This window comes from Emys orbicularis, chromosome 5, assembly GCF_028017835.1.
Source record: "Emys orbicularis isolate rEmyOrb1 chromosome 5, rEmyOrb1.hap1, whole genome shotgun sequence".
NCBI classification, from domain to species: domain Eukaryota; kingdom Metazoa; phylum Chordata; order Testudines; family Emydidae; genus Emys; species Emys orbicularis.
This window is the reverse complement of record NC_088687.1, coordinates 88,031,732-88,053,141: the sequence shown is the minus strand read 5'-3', so window position 1 is coordinate 88,053,141 and position 21,410 is coordinate 88,031,732. Positions and strand designations below refer to the sequence as shown.

Sequence of the window (21,410 nt, the reverse complement as noted above, 5' to 3'; positions counted from 1 at the left end):
GTTGAATAAGGTAGCTGATTTTTAGAATGGAATTTTTGCTAGTTTTTTCCTTTTATTTTTATCCAATTATTTTGACAAATTATGATTAGCAACAGCGCAGTGACAGCTCATCAGGAAACATTCAAGTTCCATGCATCTGGCCAGATTGAAGTGTGGACTTATTAGCTACCGTGTACATTTCCCCTCCCTTTTTTCTACAGTAGATTGACTCCTATTTAACACAGCACAGTCAAATTTTCATAACTGGCTTATTGACTGGAAAGATGAAGTTCCATTTTCAAAAGGGGCTTAGCATTGAAACCTACCCTAAAGGAGGAGGGAAGGAGCCTCTCAAAATGCAAGTAAGTACATTTTCTCCTGTAAACTGTTCTCTGAGCACACTCAGCTCTAATGATGTAAAAAAGGAATGTTTTTGAAACTAAGCTTCAGATAATGTTTTACTCATTTGCCTCTCAACTTGCCAAGGCTAATTGTTTTCCAGTAAAGCAAAAACTACTGTCACCTGAGAAGGAACACTGTCAAAGCCAGAGTTCTGGGCTACATTTACTTATGAAACAGGCTTCTAGCATTCATGTTAGTAATTTTTTGCCTTTAAAGTTACTGGACTGGAGGCAGTTATAGCTAATCCTAGAATTGCTACATTCAAGCTGGATCATCCTCTTTGGGGATCGAACCTGAGACCTCTGGATATTAACACATGAGCCTCTACTGCCTACACTAAAAGATCTTTTCTCTCTTGGCCAAGGCTGTGGCAGGCTCATCAAGCTTGAGTTGGCCTAGCCAGTCGTCAGTGTGGCGCTCTGTACCACTCTGAACAGACATAGTTTACAACAGATGCAGGATGCGTTAAGTTCTTTCCTGGCTAACAGCCAGATAGGACTGACTCTTAAAAATCAAACTGCAGATCCTAGAAAGGAATAACCTTTCTTTTTAAAGTCATACACACAAAACTTTCCCACCTCTTCATAACAGATAGGAATAAGAGCATGAAATGGTTTAAAAAACAGGTACATTTTTTTAGAATGTCTCCTGCATTGTTGCCTATGTGAGAAACTACATTCAGTTTAAGAAATAGTTTAATTGTTCTCTAGGATCTAATCACACCAACCCACAAACTTTACAATTAGCTCAAGTCAAGGTTGGGGTTATCTTTCTAAATGTCAACTAAAATCTCCATTCCGCTTCCCTCTCCATGTCAAGAATTCCCTCACATGAACCATGGTGCATTCTGAAGCCACTTGCTAGAATGACCAGAGATAGCAAAGTCTTTGGAGGCTATTAACCTGTTATCCAAGGAGTTTGAGAAAAGTCATGAAATGAAGCCGATTGCTACACTTTAAATACCCCTGCTCTTGAGAAAGTAAAATAGATCAATGTCTGAATAAGTTATTAAAAGTAAATGTTTTGGTAAGGCTAGAAGGGCTCCTTAAACACACAATGGCTATAATTGGAAGTCAACATTTGCCCATACACAGTATCTGAAGACATCACTTACCCTTTGAATGTAACTACTTCCAGCTGAGCTAGAAAAATAGGGACTTAATGTGGTTCTTAACTCTTTTTCAAGCATTATTGGCTAAGTTCTTCATGGATAATTACGTAACCTGGCTATTTTTAGATGTGCATCTTAATGTACATGTGTTCAACCTGAAACTGAGTAATCAGGATTCTCCTGGATCCAATAATCATCTACAGACTACACAAGCAAAACTCAGTTTGCTATTCTGAGTTCTGTCTGTAATAGTGGTGCAGGTTTGGGATAAAAAATTTAATAAGTTATCTGAAAACTGATGAAAGCTCTTCTACGCATGAAGGAACAAACCATTCTAAAGTTTCAATATTTCAACTGTTATTAGACTACTTAGACCCTGGAAAACTTTCCTTCTTAATTTCAAGTTTTTTAGATTTACACAAGCAGAAAGTCAAACCAGTAAAAAAAAAATTTATTTTTAAACACATCTCAAAATACACATGATCCAATTTCCTTAACCTTATCGAAGCAAAGAATGCTCTAAGAAATACTTTTAAGCCAAGTTTCAGCCCACAGCAGATTTTTACAGTTAAGTTATAAATCCGTGGAAAACAGTATTTATAAGTGCTGACACCACTTGAACAACAGTGGCATGTACAGTGCCTTAAATGGGATAAAAAGAGGCAAATTAAGTAAAATGTTCCATAGAGGAGTCAGACTTCACTTGTACATTGCGTAGATTAAATTTAAATTACAAGCTTGAATATATTACAATTTCATAGTTACAGAATGAGCACTGCTACAACTTTGTTTGTACACCCATACACTTTCTGAAGTGCCAACATTTTCATATCCTAGATGAAATGTTTGGTTTGAAGTGTTTTTCAAGTTTAGTTTCCCTACTCCTCCTCTCTGCCCCTCCCTTCCACTGGACTCCTTTTCCCAATCTGCTGGAAAAATACAATGAAGCACAAGATTTACCATATTGCGAACACTGTTGACAAGGTAACAGTAGAATATTCCTGGTTTAAAAACAACTCCCAATCAGAAGCATAGACAATATTCTGTAACCATAACTAGAAATTGAAACTGAAATCACAAAACAGGATGCATGGGATCTTTAAAAGAAGTGCGGACCAAAACAGTAACAAGACCAGAGACACACTGTGACTACCTTAATTTGAAACATAGTGTAAAACGTTACATCCATCTTCAGCAACACAGACATGTTTGTTTTAACTCAAGGGTAAACTTCTGCCAAGTGAAATTTGGAAACTTTGGAGAGATGAACCACATGTTCTTCTCCCCACCCCTCCATACAGTTATCTTGGCAACACTGCTGAAAGTTAAAATAAGGGCACAACATTTAAAAAACAAAACGTTGTCAAAATCAGAGAAACGGTATTGGTTGCTTTTAAGACTCTCTTTTACGAATCTTGCTACATTTCTCATTCCCCTTTCAAAGAATGGTTTTGTCATCCTACTTATTTTTCCCTTTTTGGCTTTCAAATCCTGTATCTTCGATTAGATCAGGACCCTCCTCTTCTCTACAGGTGGCCTTGGCAATTACCAGGCTTTTCTTAGGAAGTAATGGTTGCTTGTCTGGGAGTTTGTTTTCAGCAGACAAGGGGATTGGGTCAGGTTGCATGTCTGCAGTATGGGGGTTTATGCTAAATCTAGTCATTTTAATGTTTTGACCTCTGACTACAGTAGAATTAAGGGAGTTGCAGAGATTGTCAATTTCAATGTTCCAGAATTATCACCTTGCTTCCCCACTTCCATTTTAGCAAAAAGTGTTCTAAACTTGACTGTATCCTGAAAAAATGCAATGCTACCATCTTATTAGACTGTGATATGGCTACAAGTGCTGCATATGAATGGGAAAGCTAAAAATTCATAGACGGTATGGCTGCAGTTTCAACTCTGATGATCAGACTGAATTTTTTAGGGAAAAAAATCACTCAATTGCAGTATAAAGGTAGGTAGAGACACTGACAAGTCAACAGATAAAACATTTCCTGCCATCCTCTTACTAAACGGAAGCAGAAAGATGAGGTGGAAACTAGCCTATAATACAAGTGGCAGTTTCTCCTCACCCGCAGTTAAGGGTAACCTTTGATAAAACATGCATATTGACAACATTATTAATGAAGTACATGTCAATGTATATTCTTTAGCTTTTGTCCTTTATTACATACACGGCAAAGAAGGCAGCATCTCGCACACACACACACACACACACACACACACACAGTGTGTTACATCCACTTCATTCACACCACACATCTACAGTCTCAAAAAGGTGTCTGTGATAAGGAACACATTATAGAGGTTGTGGTCTTTACCTATAGCCCCTGAGCTTTTTTCTTAGAGTTAGGTGAAAAAGGCAATGAACAAGACTTCCCTTGCTCTGTAAGTGCTTTGTGCAACAATGTCTATAGGCATTATTGAAGTCTTTTTTGGAGGAGAAATATAAAGTCTTACTCCCATATTTTCAGTATCTTAGAACAATTTTCCACACCAATAATTCCAGTTATATTTCAGTCATCACACTCAGCTAATATAGCTCTTGCTCCCGTGATTGGAGTTAGGATCAGTTCTGCAGATCACAAGTGAAATGCTTTTATGTGGTCTCCCCCTCATTTCAAAAGATGTCATCTTGGTGCTACTGTAGGAGCAGAGAAGGAGCCAGAATTCCTTGGTGACTGAGAAGGCATCAGTGGAGAACTAGGTGACACTTTCTTAGGGCTGCACAGGTCCCCATTTTGTAGCTTCCATAGAAGTTCTTCGTTTTCCATTGATAAACGTTTATTTACTTTCGATTCTTTCTCTAGAGACTCCTGTAAAACTGCCTGCTCTGTGGAAAGTTGCCTGAAAAAATAATTGTATGTAAGTGGACATGATTCCATTTGAAAGTTAGAGCATCTTACATAATTTTAAAAGAATTTAAAAAGCTATAAGATAAATCCCTGTCCAGATATATTCATTCCTTATCAGGATTTAGTGCATTTGTTCTCATGGAGAATATTCCCAAGAAGTAAGAGCTGGGTTCTACAGGATTGCCCTCCCTGCGTTGTGAGCTGGAGCTATAACTTGAGTTTTGCCCCAACTTGACTCCCATCCACACACAATTCTCTAGCTTGAATTAAGTGGTATTTTAACCTCAAGTTGTTGGGCTTTGAAGGAAGTGGGTGTTGAAGCTGGAGTCCTGTTGAAGCTAGAGCTAGTAATGCAGTGGAGATGCAATAGCTCCAGGAACCACAGCTGATTAGCTCCGAATACAATCACACTGCTATTCAAGCCACTGTGCAGCTCGAATGCAGGGCTGTCCTTACCATGAGGCAAACTGAGGCGGCCGCCTCAGGTGCCAGACTGTTGGGGGTGCCACTAGGACCCAGAGTGTAGAAAATTGTGTCTGCTGCTGGTGCATATGTATTCTCTCTGCTCTAGATGCACAGAGATGGTGGAGTGCTGTGCTGGAGGAAGGAGGGCACAAGAGACATAACAGGCAGGCAGGAGAAAAGGTGAGAGGGGATAACAGAAAGCAGCAGGAGCTGCAGGGAGAGAGGAGGAGGAGCAGCCTCTTATGTACCTCTCTAGCACCCCCAGGAGCCTGGACTGATTAACACCAACTTCTCAGGGAGCTTCCTGTTTCCTGCTGCTTCCCTGAACCCACTTGAGGAGAACAGGCAGTCAACTGAAGTAGTAGGAGCCAGTTAGGCCCTTAAGACACTGATATCTTCCCTCACTCAGGCCCTGCTACCAGCCTGCTTATTTGTCCCCTTCAACTGAGTGTTGAGAGCCACTATAACTGGCACAGAACAGCAGTTATGAATGAAAGAAGAAACGCCTCTCTGGGGCAGCATTCAGAAAAAGCAAGCAAGCAAAGGAAGCTTTTCTATCTAAGCAGGAAGGAGCTCTCCTGAGATACATAGACACAAATGTTCACGGTGAGCCTTCCGGCCCCAGTGAGGATGTGAGTAGTGAGGAGATGCCTGACCTTCCAATTAGTCAGAGTGCGGGTGACCTGGCAGCTACTGCAGCATCCATATCTCCATCTCAAATGGATATAACTCTGATCTACACTTTTCTTCAGGAATGTGCATGAAGAGTGTGGTGGAGACGCAAGAAACAGCTGCTGCTGAGTTTAGTTCCTTAAGTCTAGATGATCCAGGACTGGACCCACTTGAGCAGTAGTCTGAGGGACTTCCTTGTACTGCATGGGCCACAGCAAGTGAAAAACTTCATGTTCCCCAAAGACAATGAAAATAGAAGTTTCCATCCAACACATTACTGGCGTGAAATCCCAATGGTGACAAAGTGGAGAGGCCATGGCTTATGTGCTCAAAAACCCAGAATGCTGCATACTGTTTTTGTTGCAAACTCTTCCAGTCTAATGTTCCAGCCACATTGGGTTCTACAGGAACAAAGGACTGGAAAAATCTGGCTAGAAATCTGGCATGCCATGAGAAGGCAGCAAATCACCAGAGAGCATTCCATAGGTGGAAAGAGCTTGAGATGAGACTAAGATTAAAGGCCACCATAGATGATCAGCATCAAGAGAAGATTGCATCAGAGTCTCTTTACTGTGAGAATGCTTGCTACCCAAAACCTAGCACTGCGTGGCACTTCAGATCAGCTGTATGTGCCAAACAATGGAAACTTCCTTAAAATTGTGGCGCTGATGGCGGAGTTTGATGCTGTACTCCAGGAGCATCTAAGAAGAGTCACCACCCAAGAAATGTACACACACCACTACCTTGGAAAAACAATTCAAAATGAGATCATACAGTTACTGGCAACAAAAGTCAAACAAAAGATTGTGGCAGATCTGAAGTCAGCAAGATATTACTCGGTTATTCTGGACTGCACACCTGACATCAGCCATATGGAACAGATGACTTTAATGGTGCGTTTTGTAACAACAGAACCTAGTGAAAATGTCCCTGCAATGGTGACTGTTAGAGAGCATTTTCTAGAATTTATTGACATTGATGATACTACAGGAGCTGGTATGGTAAATGTGCTTCTTAAAAAGCTGGAAGATACGGGAATTGCGACAGCTGGCGTGAGAGGTCAGGGCTACGATAATGGTGCCAACATGAGAGGAAAGAACAGAGGAGTGCAGACACGGATCCGAGAGTTAAACCCTCGAGCTTTTTTTGTCCCGTGCAGTTCTCATTTATTGATCTTGGTGGTCAGTGATGCAGCATCAGCTTCTAATGAGGCTGTTGAATTTTTTAATGTAATTCAAAGCATCTATGTATTTTTCTCTGCATCAGCTCATCGATGGCAAATTTTGAAGCAACATCTGGGAACATCCTCTCTGACACTGAAACCACTGAGTTCCACATGATGGGAAAGTCGAGTGGAGGAGATAAAGCCTATCAAACACCATATTGGGAAGACAGATGATGCCATAGTTGCCATTATGGAGGATACTACTATGACAGGAACTGCTCGTGGGAGAACAGTGGCAGAGGAAAATGGAATCACCAGAAACATACATAACTTCAAATTTCTGTGTGGCTTAGTGTTGTGGCATGACATACTGTTTGAAATAAATGTTGTAAGCAAGAGACTCCAAGGTGTTGACCTTGATATATCTGGAGCGATGGAACAACTGGACAAAGCAAAGTCATAGCTACAGTCTTACTGGTCAGATGAGGGATTTCAAAACATTCTTAAGAGTGCACAGAAGTTGGCAGAGGAACTTCACACTGAAGCTATTTTCTCCCCCATTCAAGAATACAAGAGTCACTGAAGAAGACAACATTTTGATTACGAGGCACAGGATAATCCCATAAGAGATCCCAAACAACAATTCAAAGTTGAATGCTTTAACCAGGTGCTAGATTATGCAATTCAGTCAGTTGAAGAACGTTTCATGCAGCTCAAGGAACACAGCAGTATGTTTGAGATGTTGTATGATATTCCAAAACTCCTCACTATACCTGAAGAAGACCTACACCAGCAATGCAGGGCACTAGAAACAGTGTTGACACATGATGACATGCGCGATATTGATGCGAGTGATTTAGGTGATGAACTGAAAGCCCTTTCAAAATACATTTCAGCAGGATCAACTCCAAAGGCTATTCTGGAATATATGTGCACAAATAAGATGACCACCCTCTTTCCAAATGCTTTTTGTTGCTCCGCGCATACTTCTAACACTTCCTGTAACAGTTGCCAGTGGAGAACGCAGCTTCTCCAAGCTGAAGTTAATAAAAACACATCTACGCTCCACAATGACACAGGAGAGGCTGGTCGGCCTTGCAACCATCTCAATAGAGCATGAGCTGGCCCAGACTGTGGACCTTCAGGAAGCAGTTCAAATCTTTGCGACCAAGAAGGCACGGAAAGCACCACTTTGGCATTTTTATCTGTTTGAATAATCAATGTTTACTATGCAGACAAGAAAAGTTAACTTTCAAACGCCTGAACAGCAAATGTAAGTATTACTTAAAATTTCTGAACAAGGCATTTTAAGTTGTTAGTTCTCCTTTATTGGGGTAGGTAGCAGAACAGTACCACGAGAGGAGAAGAACAGGAAGAAGGCAGAATTGAGACCTTTCAAAGTTTTGGCACAAGCGAGGGGGGTATGGGGGCATTATTTGAGCTCCCCGCCTCAGGTGCCAAACTGTTGTGGGCCGGCCCTGCTCAAATGTTTCAGAGTGTGATCACTCACTTGAGCTAGGCTAGCTCTAGTGATGTAGCTCAAATACACTAACTTGAGCTAACTGTTGCAGTGAAGACAAGCCCTAAGCTGGCAGCTTGTGCAGAAGCCAGAACAATGTCAGATGTAACAGGCATGTGCCCTGGTCAGAAAAAAAAAATCCTGCATAAAAGCAGCTGCCTATTCTTGCCTGCATTACTGCATGAGCCAGTCATTCTACAAAATTCTGGGTAGTTTAAGATCCTTTTTAAAATTCAACTCTTATTAATGAAGGCAGCTGAAGAGTGTTTTCACATCTTCCCTGTTAGGAGTCATGTCATAGCTCTGTCTCCTTGCAGTGCAAGACCTGCAGAATTTGTCTGAACTTCCTATTTTCCTTTACTGTATGCTCTACAGTGGTTTGCCCATTCATTTTTTGCAACATATGCAGAATTAGGAGACCCGATTAACAAAGTCAGACCCCATCTGTGGATTGGATGTAGTCTGTATATCTAGAACCAGGTGGCTTAGCACACACTGTCCCTCTGATTAAACAAACTGTTTAAAACGACTCAACTATTTATTTTCAACATTTTAATATATAAACCCCCAAGCAGTTTTTATAAAATCAGCAGCACTTCACTCCGGGGAAAAAGAGAATCTAGCAACAAATTGTAAGAGATGGTGCTCCTGAGTAGCCTTTACTTCCCTGGTAACTATGTTAATGGGCATTCAAGACAGTAACGTGGGCTGTAATTTCCAGGGGAACAGAGCTAGCCTTATTTGATGTTAAGAATAGTCATGATTTTATACACTGCCACCAGTTGTTTCAAGGAGCCTCCACCCCCACACAATACCCATTCCTACTTAGGCGGGATTTCGGATTTGCACACAGAGAGGATGGAAAAATGAGTACCATGCTTCCATATTCCAGGCATGATATCTTACAGTGGTAAGGGCTTTTTAAAAATCTACAAGATGCTGGTTATTCATTTACAGAATAAAATTTATGCTTTCACAAGTTAATAAAAATGCCTGCATTTCATGGATTGTTTACCTTGAAAGTTGCATGTGTTTGTCCATCCGAGCTTTTAGTTCTTCATTTTCCTGCTGAAACTTCTTCATTTTATCCATTAAGACTGTGTTCTTTTCCACCTTTAACAAATGAAAACATTGTTGGGGTTTGTGTGTGGGTGTTCATTTAATAATTAAAATACAGAATAATTGCATTGGCAAGTACCCATTATATGCATTACTTACCCGAAATTGAGTTTGTTTTACTAAGTACAAGTTAGATTATTTTAAGATACATAGAATGATCTTGAAGAAATGTAAAAGTGACGTGAAAATGATTTATTGCACATCTTTAGTAGGCAAGTCTACTTTTTGCTTCTTCTAGAGTTGGCATTTTGCCACTTTTGCTTGATTAGCTGCCCACTAAAAGCTGAATCTGCTACTTGAATTTCTGGGCTGGTGGCAGCAGTTCTCTTCACATATAGCATAACAGATGGCTGAGACACTAGATCACTATGCAATATATAGTCTAGGAATAACTTGATGAAAGGTGACAAATTCAAAAAAATCTTCTCCATGTATAACCAGCTCTCCCTCAACCTTCACTACCACCCACAAAATCTATTCTGTATTTGCAGAAGTGATCTGATCCCCATTTTAAAAAGCCACTCTCCTGCATTTCCCAATTAGTATCACGGGGGGAAAAAGCTGCTTTTAAAAACAAAACAACTTTCAAATGAGTTAACATTCAGTGGATTTCCAAGTCAACATCTTTAGTCAGAAGAGACCCTCTGGGCACCAAACCTTTAGAGCCCATGATTACTCTGAAGAGTCTAGGATTTTATAAAGACTTGTAAATCATCACTGGTATATGGCAATAGTTGGCTCCCAGACAAAATGTAATAGCTGACTGAGACCTTGGTCCCTGTTATTTAAGCCTCTCTTCTCTGCATTAAATAACAAGATTTCCATGAAGATGATGGCTGAAGTGTTCCGGTAGTGCTCAAATGCACCAACCAGGATCAAGGCCTCCATCATGCTAGATGCTGTACAAACATTATAGGAATTCCTGCCCCGAAGAGCTTCCACTGTAATACAACAAAAATAGGAGGGGGTTCCAAGGAGTGGTAATTTAAACAGGCCGTAGTATTCAATACATCGGATCGACAGACTTTATATGGAAAGGAAATACTTAATTTACTCACTGTCAACATATTCAGAGGATTTTATTTTTCTGTACCATGTTGAGTGGGTTACTTCCTTTTTTGTTTCAATAAACTCAGTTATGTGACCGTTAACATTTTTTGCCTAAGGGGCATTGTGACACAGTGCAAGCCAGGACTACGTAAGCTTCCCCACAAGGTTCTGCCATGCAATCAGAATCTCTCATACAGCAGATTTGAATTTAACCTGATATTTGTCAAGAGTGGGGATTGTATATTGTGGACAGTAACTAACTAGTACAAATTATTTTTAACAACCCAAAACAAAATTGAACAGAAGTCTACAGGTTAAAAAGTTAATTATGCCACCTGGGGATTCCCCTCTTGCCTCTCCCACTTGAGTCAAAAGAGAATACCAAATAGCTAGCATTTTACAGAGAGCCCCTGGAAAGTTATCATCATTTACAGGATTTACAAGTTAAATTGCATGGAAAGAAGAAATGTGGTTCAGAAAATTGGCTGACATGTGATTTGTTCCCCTCTGTTCCACTGTTTGTTTCTCTTATTGCATCATTCAGGAAACATCTCTCCCCAGATTGCAGGCCAGCACAGGTAAAATTGTACCTGTGACATTAACGTGTACCTTGTGCTCCTTTGCAAATTTTTGTTTGCTTTTCATGTATACTATATTAGCTTAATGTTTAAGCTTGATCAGCATGAATTCACTCTCAAAATCTGATAACTTAGAAAACAGTCCCCACAGAAGCTCACCAGTTTTTCTGTCTTCATCAGCTTTATATCTTGCTGACGTAGTTTCTCATTCTTGATCTCCACCACTGCTTTCAAACTTTCCAGTTCCTGTTCCAGATACATGATCTGAGGGTTTTTCTGAAAGGATTTCCACAAAAGTTTGCTTATTTCTCAGAACTTCAAACAATCTAAATAGCATTTAAAAATATATATAGTAAACACTTGTAAATTAGGTGTTTAATAAATTTATGAAATCAAGTGGGACATGGTTTTGAGTCAGAAGGAAAAACTAAGATTTCCCCCCCCCCCCACTCCTGAATATTTTTTCTCCCCTCCCTTAATTTCATTTGTCCCTCAGTACAAAGATCTAAAGATCCCCTTTGAAAATGTAATTTAAGAAACCTCTATAAAAAGGTTAACATGTAGAACCCTGTTCAAAAGAAATAGGATGACTGGCCAAACATATAAACATTTGCTTTTGTATAAATGATAAAAACCCTTGTGGATCAAATTGATACATTATTGTTGGCATAGTAAAACTTATTCATTTTACAGTAGTCCCGAGGCTCCCTAATAGTTAAGGCTGCTAAGAATTCCAGAAACCTCCTATTTCCTTTTAGTCGTAACTAAGCCCAAGAGGAGGTTAATTAAAATATATATATTTATATGTACACATGCATGCACACAGAGTCACTCAGATATTTTGTTTGTACCCTCCTTGAAGAACTCAAACAACTTTTCTTACACATGAGTAACTCAAAAGCTGAACTTCAAACCTTTGAATTTTACATGTAGTTAATCCTCACAGTTTCCAGTTTGAAAGCAGCACTTTATAATTCCGCTATGCAGCTTTCATACTACTTTTGGCTGCATAACATACAGTTGCATATTATTAATCTATACTAACATTGTCTTTGCCCCATGATATGACTTGTATCTGCTATAGCAGGCTTAATATTTACTGGTTAGTAAGTGATGTGGATCTGTAAGGGGTTATTTTTAGGGCTGTCAAGCGATTAAAAAACTTAATCGCGATTAATCGCACTGTTAATAATAAAATACCATTTATTTAAATATTTTTGGATGTTTTCTACATTTTCAAATATATTATTTCTATTACAACACAATACAAAGTGTACAGTGCTCACTTTATATTTATTTTTGATTACAAGTATTTGCACTGTAAAAAACAAAATAAATGTATTAAGTGAATTGAAAAATACTAAGTACTGTAGTGCAATCTCTATCATGAAAGGTGAACTTACAAATGTAGAATTAAGTACTAAAAAACTGCATTCAAAAATAAAACAATTAAAATTTTAGCGCCTGCAAGTCCATTCAGTCCTACTTCTTGTTCAGCCAGTCGCTCAGACAAACAAGCTTGTTTACATTTGCAGGAGATAATGCTGTCCGCTTCTTGTTTAGAATGTCACCTGAAAGTGAGAACAAGCATTTTCAAGGCTCTGTTGTAGCAGGCGTTGCAAGATATTTATGTGCCAGATGCACCAAAGATTCATATGTCCCTTCATGCTTCAACCACCATTCCAGAGGACATGCATCCATGCTGATGATGGGTTCTGCTTGATAACAATCCAAAACAGTGAGGACAGACGCATGTTCATTTTCATTATTTGAGTCAGATGCCACCAGCAGAAGTCTGATTTTCTTTTTTGGTGGTTCAGGTTCTGTATTTTCTGTATCGGAGTGTTGCTCTTTTAAGACTTCTGAAAGCATGCTCCACACCTCATCCCTCTCAGATTTTGGAAGGCACTTCAGATTCTTAAACCTTGGGTCCAGTCCTATAGCTATCTTTAGAAATCTCACATTGGTACCTTCTTTGTGTTTTGTCAAATCTGCAGTGAAAGTATTCTTAAAATAAACATGTGCTGGGTCATCATCTGAGACTGCTATAGCATGAAATATATGGCAGAATGCGGGTAAAACAGAGATGGGGACTGTCAGGGTCCCCCCCCACTCTGAACTCTGGGTTACCCGCATGAAAGACCCCCTAAGCTTATATTCTATCAGCTTAGGTTAAAACTTCCCCAAGGCACAAATTTCTTTCCTTGTCCTTGAATGGTATTGCTGCCATAACCAAGTGATTTACACAAAAATTCGGGGAAGGGTTACTTGGAATCCCTATCCCACCCAAAATATCCCCCCAAGCCCTTTCACCCCCTTTCCTAGGGAGGCTTGAGAAGACTATACCAGCCAATTGCCTTAGCAATGTGAGTACAGACCAGACTCTGTCTTCAGGACACTGAAAATCAATCAGGTTCTTAAAAGAAGAACTTTATTTATACAGAAAAAAATAAAAGAATCACACCTGCAAAATCAGGATGGAAGGTAACTTTACAGAGTAATAAAAAGATTTAAAGCACAGAGGATTCCCCTCTGGACTCAGCTTCACAGTTACAAAAATAGGAATAAAACTACCTCTGTAGCATAGGAAAATTCACAAGCCAAAACAAAAGATAATCTAATGCATGTCCTTGCCCTACTTACAATTTCTGTGGTTTTAGATGGATTATTCCAGGTATATTTTCAGGAGATATTGTACCTGCTTGGCTTCTCCCTCCGTCGGGAGAGGGAACAACAAAAGAGAACAGCAACAAATCCTTCCCCACCCCACCCCCATTAGAAAGTATCTTCTTTCCTCATTGGTCCTTCAGGTCAGGTGCCAACTATGTTATTTGAACTGCTTAACCCCTTACAGGTAAAGTAATCCAGTACAGCTGCCAAGAAGGGATTTTATGCTACTACATACATAAAGGTTGCTACCCTTCCCCCTATATTTATAACAGGGACATACAATTCTCCCCCAAGGAGTTCAGTCACAAATTTAATTAACGCATTCTTTTTTTAACGAGCGTCATCAGCATGGAAGCATGTCCTCTGGAATGGTGGCCGAAACATGAAGGGGCATACAAATATTTAGCATATCTGGCATGTAAATACCTTGCAAAGCTGGCTACAAAAGTACCATGCGAATGCTTGTTCTCACTTTTTGGTAACATTTTAAATAAGAGGGCAGCAGAAAAAAAATCAGAGTAACAAAAAAAAAATCTACATTTGTAAGTTGCACTTTCACAACAAAGATTGCACTACAGTACTTGTATGAGGTGAATTGAAATATACACTGATTTCAATTACAACACAGAAATACAATATATATGAAAATGTAGAAAAACATCCAAAATATTTAACAAATTTCAATTGGTATTCTATTAACAGTGCGGTTAAAACTGTGATTAATTTTTTTAATTGTGATTAATTTTTTTTACCTAATCACTTTAGTTAACTGAGATTAATCCACAGCCCTAGTTATTTTGTAAAGTTAACCTCTACCGGGCCTCTTTTTCCATGATAAAAGTGTTTATGCTTTGCAACTGAAGTCACAGGCAATAAGAAGAAAAAGACCTATTAAATCCAAGTCAGTATGTAGGTAAAAACTGGAACAAGAAGAGAAAGAAGCCAACACCATTGAAACAATACGTCTATTTCTTTAAAGATAAAATTAATTGTGCTACTGGAATGAAAGTTGTTTGTGTGTATTTGGCGCAAACAATGGTGTATTGAATTGAGTTGTATCTTCATTATCACGTCAAAGAGAAAAGGACTCTCCTCTCCCTCCCTCCTACCCCCAGACGACATGCACCTTTGTGGGATACAGCCCACACAGATAGGGGCAGGTTGAAACTTGAGGTGACAGCCTTATAGACTAAAAATGGAGGGCTTTGGTAAATTCAAGGTCTTCAGGTGACAACCAGTACATATTGCAATTAAGGTGAGAGCCTAACTAGCCATCATATGTTTGAGTGACTGGTGCAGCTGTGGTTAATGTCTGCTTAATTTGTGGTTCTCTCTCTTTGGACCCTTGGACAAAAAGTAAGCAAGAGAATTTGGACTCTGATTTCAGAGACGGCCAAGTAAGGAATGAAATAATGTGTACTCAAAGGACAAAAGGCATAGTGATCCCTTCCCTAAATACTGCTGGGAGATAGGGAGACAAATGACAAAAAAGGTGTCAGTACGTTTTACTGTTTTTTTTTTTTTTTTTGAAGGGAGAACCAGAAGTCTGGGTATAAAACTTAACAAGTTATTAAATCACGTGTCATCAAACAAGTTTTCTCCTCCTCTCCCCCTCCAAAAGCAGATTTATAAAGTTAAATGAAAATAATAGTTACAAATATGCCACAGAAGAAAACTGCTTTGGCCAATTAATCCTTCCCACTATAAAATCTGAAGCGGGGCAGTCTCAAGCGCATGGTTCACCTCATGAATTACTGCCACTCTCTCCTATTCAGGCTATCAGGCTGGGAGAAGCATTTCCAGCTGCATAAAAGACATTGAGCCTACTGCCCCTTCAGACTACTCTGTGCCTGAACATTTGTGGAAAAATATGGTCCCAACCCCAGAGTCCATCCATGCTGCCCTCTGGTCTGCATTACATCTCTCCCTCCCCAGCCACACAGCTCAGGAAATGTGCCACGATTGGTTCCTCCCACTGCACTGGTAGGAGGCAGAGCGAGAGAGAGGGAAGGAAGGAAATAAATGCTGCTGTGCGTGACACTGATTTCCACTAGATAAAACCAACAGTATTTCTGCACTTCGCAAGAGAAAAATTCATAGAAAATCCTCCTCCCACTTACTGACACTGCAGGCCTCCAAAACCTTCCACAACACTGTTTGTCTCTATGATTTATGGGTCTTGCTAGGAGGTATGTTGCTTGGGCTTCACTCCCCTCAAACTGATTTCAGGTCTTCTCTCACCATCCTTTTCTAGTCCTGTCATCTCCTGAACAGTTGTGTAAAGGGAGGGCAGCATCTGGCCGTTTAATCTTATTTTCTAGCTTTCATGTTCAAAGTAAATCTTAACCAGGACAGACAAAACTTTGCAGAAAGACAAACACTGGAGATAGGAGACCATCCATCGACTAGAAGCCTCTACTCCGTGTCCATAAGTGAACTAATGGATGCACATACATCAGTAGCTGCCGGAACACAGCATATTCGTAGGCATACAATTGTGTAAAACCTTCAGAAGCAGGCCTGTTACAAATAGCAAGAAGCAGACAAGTTGATAGTTTGCTACAGGTGAAGTGGCAACCAGGGGAACCATCCCCAAAGAAAAGACAGAAGTGTCTGATGTCTACCACCATTAGCGTAGCCTGAAAAACCTGGAGTCTGAATTGGTCTTCTAAGAAGAAATGACCATAGGCCAAGTTGAAAATATTGATAAACATGCCTATCCCACTGCAGGAAAAATCTCATTCAGAGCACACTTCTTATAGCAGGAACATCACAGATTATGACACCAGCCACAGGAGAAAGGACAAAGGAAAGATGCTGATGTATCATGGTTGTGTATTTCATCACAGACACTATCATTAAGCAATGCTTAAATACTTCTCAAAGAATGAGCTCTTAAAGGTTGGACCTTAAGCTGGAAGGTGTACACAGTGGTCCTACTTATACAAATCAGTTCATAATTCTCACAGTTAACTTTGCAGGAACTAGAACACCTAGTGCTACCTGTGTACAAATTGTTATTCAACAATTGTGTATCTTTGAATGTGTTACATTTTGATTACTATCCATTTACCCATCTAATTTCAAGGATTTCTACTCAACATGTGTACCTTTGCTACTAACTGAAGACTTGATAGTGACTCTACCTGTAAGCAACCCTTAGGAATACCCCCTCCCCCCAAAAATTATAGAAATCCCATATGTATTTTCATTAACTTTTGCAAACTAAACAAATTTAGTACGTCTGAAGATCCATCCAGAGAGATGGAACCATGTAACAAACAGCAACATAAATTCCATGAAAGTGTATGAATTCAGTTACTGTATACAAGGAAAAATAGACTTGATCATGCTGTGCATTTGAGAATTAAAAAAATTAAGCTCAATACTTACAAGATTTGCTTTTTCTTTGGCTATTTGTTTTTGCTCTTCCAACTTTTCATTTAAAGAATCATTTTCCCTTTTTAATTCATCAATTTTTTTCTGAAACAAAAACACAGTGTAAGAGTGAGTCCAGAAATTGGGTACGTCTCTCTCCAAAAACATCTCTGTCCCCCGGTTTTGAAATTGTTGTAAAGTCTTGTGAATCACACCCCTAACAAACCTCTAATGATTCCTGTTTCTCTTTAAATGAATTTTCAAATGAATTCCTTTCCAATTCATGGGCATTCTTGAGCTCTGAAATAAATACCAGATTTGCAGATTGTTACAACATTGCATAACAAGTGAACCATATTTTAGAGAATTCATAGTTAAAAGGTGATATATGCACTCATGGTCAATAGCAAGAATGTTGAATAGAGCTAGTAATATTAATCATCATTATTCTGGCTTGAAAACAGATGACATGTCCAAGTGATTTGCCTTCTAGGCATTTATAGACTGGTCCTCCACACGTCTGTTACACTATACATAAGTTTGCTCACTAAAATATCAGCTTTGAAAGTACTTAGCTATATGAAATGAAAATCTATTGGAATTGCATACACTGAGCACATTGTTGGCACTCAACTAAATATGCATGTCTGACAAACAAAAGAAGCAAAAGTTGTAATTGAAATATTTGTCTATGAGGAACTCCTAAAGGAAGAGGCTCATTATCTTTGCACCATTTTATACTTCTGTGAAATATTGTAGATTCTTTTGGCTTGTTCCTGCTCCCTTTGTAGTCAATGGGAGTTTTATCACTGATTTCAATGTATGTAAAATTGAGCCATTATAAAATGGGTTATTAAGGGATGAAACACACTTATTGTCTATTAAGGACTAAGTTAAAGCTCAAAACTACTTGGTATTGCAGATGATCTTAAAGAATTTCCAAATACTGACCAGACATTTATTTCCCCCCTCAGAAAAACTGAATTCCAGACATAGTTTCTGAGCTACTAGGGAGAATAATGCTCAGCCAAAGAGAGGCCTCTCCGGGTCAGAATGGGAATAACTGTCTGTCTTCACTTTATCTGGATTTTAAAGAAAGCCAATTTTATGGGGCTCCTTAGCACTTAGCAACAAAAACTATAGAACAATTAAGTTACTGAACCTGAGATTTTGAAAGCAGCCTAGAAAATTTAGACACCACTTTCATTAAAGAATTGGAAAATGTGTGTCAATCTTTTAGACTGCTTTCAAATCTCACCCTAATTTTTAACTCAATGAGATTTATTTTACATATAGGAATAACTAAGATTATGGAGTCCCAAAATGAGAACTTCAGCTGATTAACAGTTTCAGAGGTTGTTTATTATCAGGAACAGGGGATATTGAATGGATATGTTTGCTCTCAAAACAATAAAAATCATTTGACATTTCTTAACATACAGCACTGTTAGAGAATTATTTGGTAGCGTATGTTCCACTTCATGAAGGAACACAAAGCACTTGCCTGAAAGAGAGGATTCATATTCCTTTTTCAGCTCATCTATTTTTTCTGCATGGCTGGTTTCGAGTTCTAACTTGAAGTTTTCATGCGTAATATTTAAGTTGTCCACCTGCAATATGATAGTAAGTTTTTTAAAAAAAAAAATCTCTCATATAAAGCCATGTAATCCTTAATTAGAAAAAAAAAGTCACCTAATACATTCCCCCTCCCCTCTTTCACCAAGTAAATAAAAACATGTCCTCTTAAGGGAACCTTCTTTAAACAAAGCCTAACTAAATCAACCTTGGAAGGAGCCATGAATGTGAAACAAACTGTCAGACCAAACAGAGCAACGACTTCCGAAGCCAACACTTTGAATATCCCCAACTTCAGTTGCCAAATCAAATCAAATCTAGTGACTGAACTAGAATGTCCCAGCTATTCTCAACTGTTGCAATAGCATATAAAATGGTGTATGTAGCACTAAGGGTATGTCTACAGAGCAAAAAACTGTGTTCTTAACTTGGATTAAAATAGCACAGAGGGCACAACTTTTTACTCAGGTTAGCAGCTCAAGTTAAACCTATAATAGAGCCTGGGGGTGAATTTGAGCTGCTAACTTGAGTTAAAAGCAGAGATAAATAGTCTAAGATAGCAGGAACTAAACCACGTGCAGTGCTTTGTAGGTAAGAAAGACCTGATGTTTGATCAAAGCAGTAAGGTGTTTAACAGGCTTAGATACTTTTGCCAGCTTGAAAGTATAAGTAGTTCAGATGACACTAGATCAGTTTTGCTATATCTCAAAGCTTTAATCTTTAAATGACCATTAAGGCTACAAAAGCCGATACTGAATGTAACGTTGTGCAGTCTATATGGTTTTATAAAAACTTGATAATAAGTCAATATAATGTAACTGGGATAGTTTTAGAAAAATTTGACAATAAGTGAATGTAACGTAACTGGGATATGCTTCATGCAAAAGGTCTCTTGTAAGGTATCATTACAAAGCTTATAATCTACTGAGTATGATCATCTGATTTGTATAAATGTACCACTCTTGTATCTAAAACTAGAAATATAAAATGTAACTCTGAGGGCCTATTGTAATTATGTAAAGTGTGGGCCATTAATGATGGTTTGGAATCTTGATGACTCCCATTAACCAGGACCATTGTCTGCAGATGGCTGTTTACCTGTGAGTCTCCCTGTATATGTGTGTGCTGGCAAGTGAGTAATGAAGTCTTGCAGTGACATGTGATCATGTCACCTGAACTGGAATCCATCTTTAACCTGGTGCTTTTCCAGTGAGGGGGGGTGGAAACTCAGAGGGACAAAGGGTTCCCGCCTTATGCAAAAGATATATAAAGGGGTGGAACAGAAGGGAGGGGGAGAGGAGCCATCATGGAGAATCCCCTAGATAACACCTAAGCTGGAACAAAAGCTGTACCAGGGGAAAGAATTGTGCCCAGGCCTGGAAGGTGTCCAGTCTGAGAAAAGCTTACTGAAGCATCTCTGAGGGTGAGATTATCTGTATTTAGTTTGATTAGGCATAGATTTGCGCATTTTATTTTATTTTGCTTGTAACTTACTTTGTTCTGTCTGTTACTACTTTGAACCACTTAAATCCTATTGTCTGTATTTAATAAAATCACTTTTTATTTAGTAATTTACTCAGAGTATGTATTAATACCTGGGGGAGCAAACAGCTGTGCATATCTCTCTATCAGTGTTATAGAGGGCGAACAATTTATGAGTTTGCCTTGCATAAGCTTTATGCAGGGTAAAACGGATTTATTTGGGTTTAGACCCCATTGGGAGTTGGGCATCTGAGTGCTAAAGACAAGCACACTCCTGTGAGCCGGTTTTCAGGTAAACTTGCAGCTTTGGGACAAGTGATTCAGACCCTGAGTCTTTGTTAGAGCAGACTGGAGTGTCTGGCTCAGCAAGACAGGGTGCTGGAATCCTGAGCTGGCAGGGAAAACAGAAGCAGGGGTAGTCTTTGCACATTGGGTGGCAGCTCCCAAGGGGGTTTCTGTGATCCAACCCGTCACACTGAATTTAACACATTTCTAGTTATCCTATGTATTTTAAGTACTTCATTAATATTTAAGCATTAGAAAACATTTGAGAGACACATTTTGTTAACAAGATCAAGTTGAGTTTAATCTTAGATGAAGGTAAATCATCTAAGTGGTAACATGAATAGAATAAAAACATGATTGTTTTGAAACTTGTTTACCATAGAAAGGAATGAATTATTGGTTAAGCACATTTGCTGCTTCTGTTAAATTGTACAAGATGAAACTTGATGTAGCTGGGTTACTAATATCTCTTAAAGGAAGCTTCAAAAGCCCCAGAGAACTCTTCTAATTCAAATACCACAGACCTGCTCTTGGAGTTGTGCTTTATATTTTTCAGCTTCTTCAATACAGATACTCTGTAGTTTCTCACACTCTCCAGTGTAAAATTGTTTAAGTCTTTCCTCCAGCTCTGTCAGATCATTTTGGTGTTGCTGATTTAGCTTCTGCACGAACCCTTCATAAGCAGCTTGTAATTCATTCCTGTCTCTCTCCAATTTCTCACAGGCTGCAGAAGTGGTTACTGAAGATTTAAAAATGAAGAGTCAGTAATTTGACTTGTTAAATCCAATCATAATTTCACAGAGTTTGTCTACGTTATAGGTACTAAAAAGATAGCTGTGGAAATTCCACAGAGCAGGATTATGATACAAAATATGATTTACTTGTAAAACGAGTGCCACCTCTAAGGCTCCCTAAAGAGGCAATCTGCTGTCTGTAAGAGTTCTTGGAAAGTATTACAGTGACAATTCAGTGCCTCCCAGGCTGAGGGTTAAGTTTAGAGTTAGATGTCAGTGTAGACATAGCCTACGTTGGTAAAACTTATGTTGCTTGGGGGGAGGGGGTGGAATATGCACACCCCTGAGCAACGTAAGTTACGCTGACG

The 21,410-nt window shown here is 39.1% G+C and overlaps 1 protein-coding gene across 3 annotated transcripts in view; it reads right to left on the bottom strand.

Annotated features, from left to right (window-relative positions):
• Positions 1 to 4,125: 4,125 nt before the first annotated feature.
• The window catches only part of MTUS1 (microtubule associated scaffold protein 1), a 151,542-nt gene continuing 134,257 nt past the window's right edge, over positions 4,126 to 21,410 (bottom strand). For all 3 annotated transcript variants that reach the window (XM_065405100.1, XM_065405101.1, XM_065405102.1), the window contains 7 exons: positions 20,833 to 21,047; positions 18,471 to 18,576; positions 17,193 to 17,266; positions 16,982 to 17,071; positions 11,078 to 11,194; positions 9,187 to 9,284; positions 4,126 to 4,342 (listed from right to left, as the gene is read on the bottom strand). In XM_065405100.1, coding sequence (XP_065261172.1) covers positions 4,126 to 4,342; positions 9,187 to 9,284; positions 11,078 to 11,194; positions 16,982 to 17,071; positions 17,193 to 17,266; positions 18,471 to 18,576; positions 20,833 to 21,047 — 917 coding nt within the window. The remainder of the gene's footprint in view (positions 4,343 to 9,186; positions 9,285 to 11,077; positions 11,195 to 16,981; positions 17,072 to 17,192; positions 17,267 to 18,470; positions 18,577 to 20,832; positions 21,048 to 21,410) is intronic.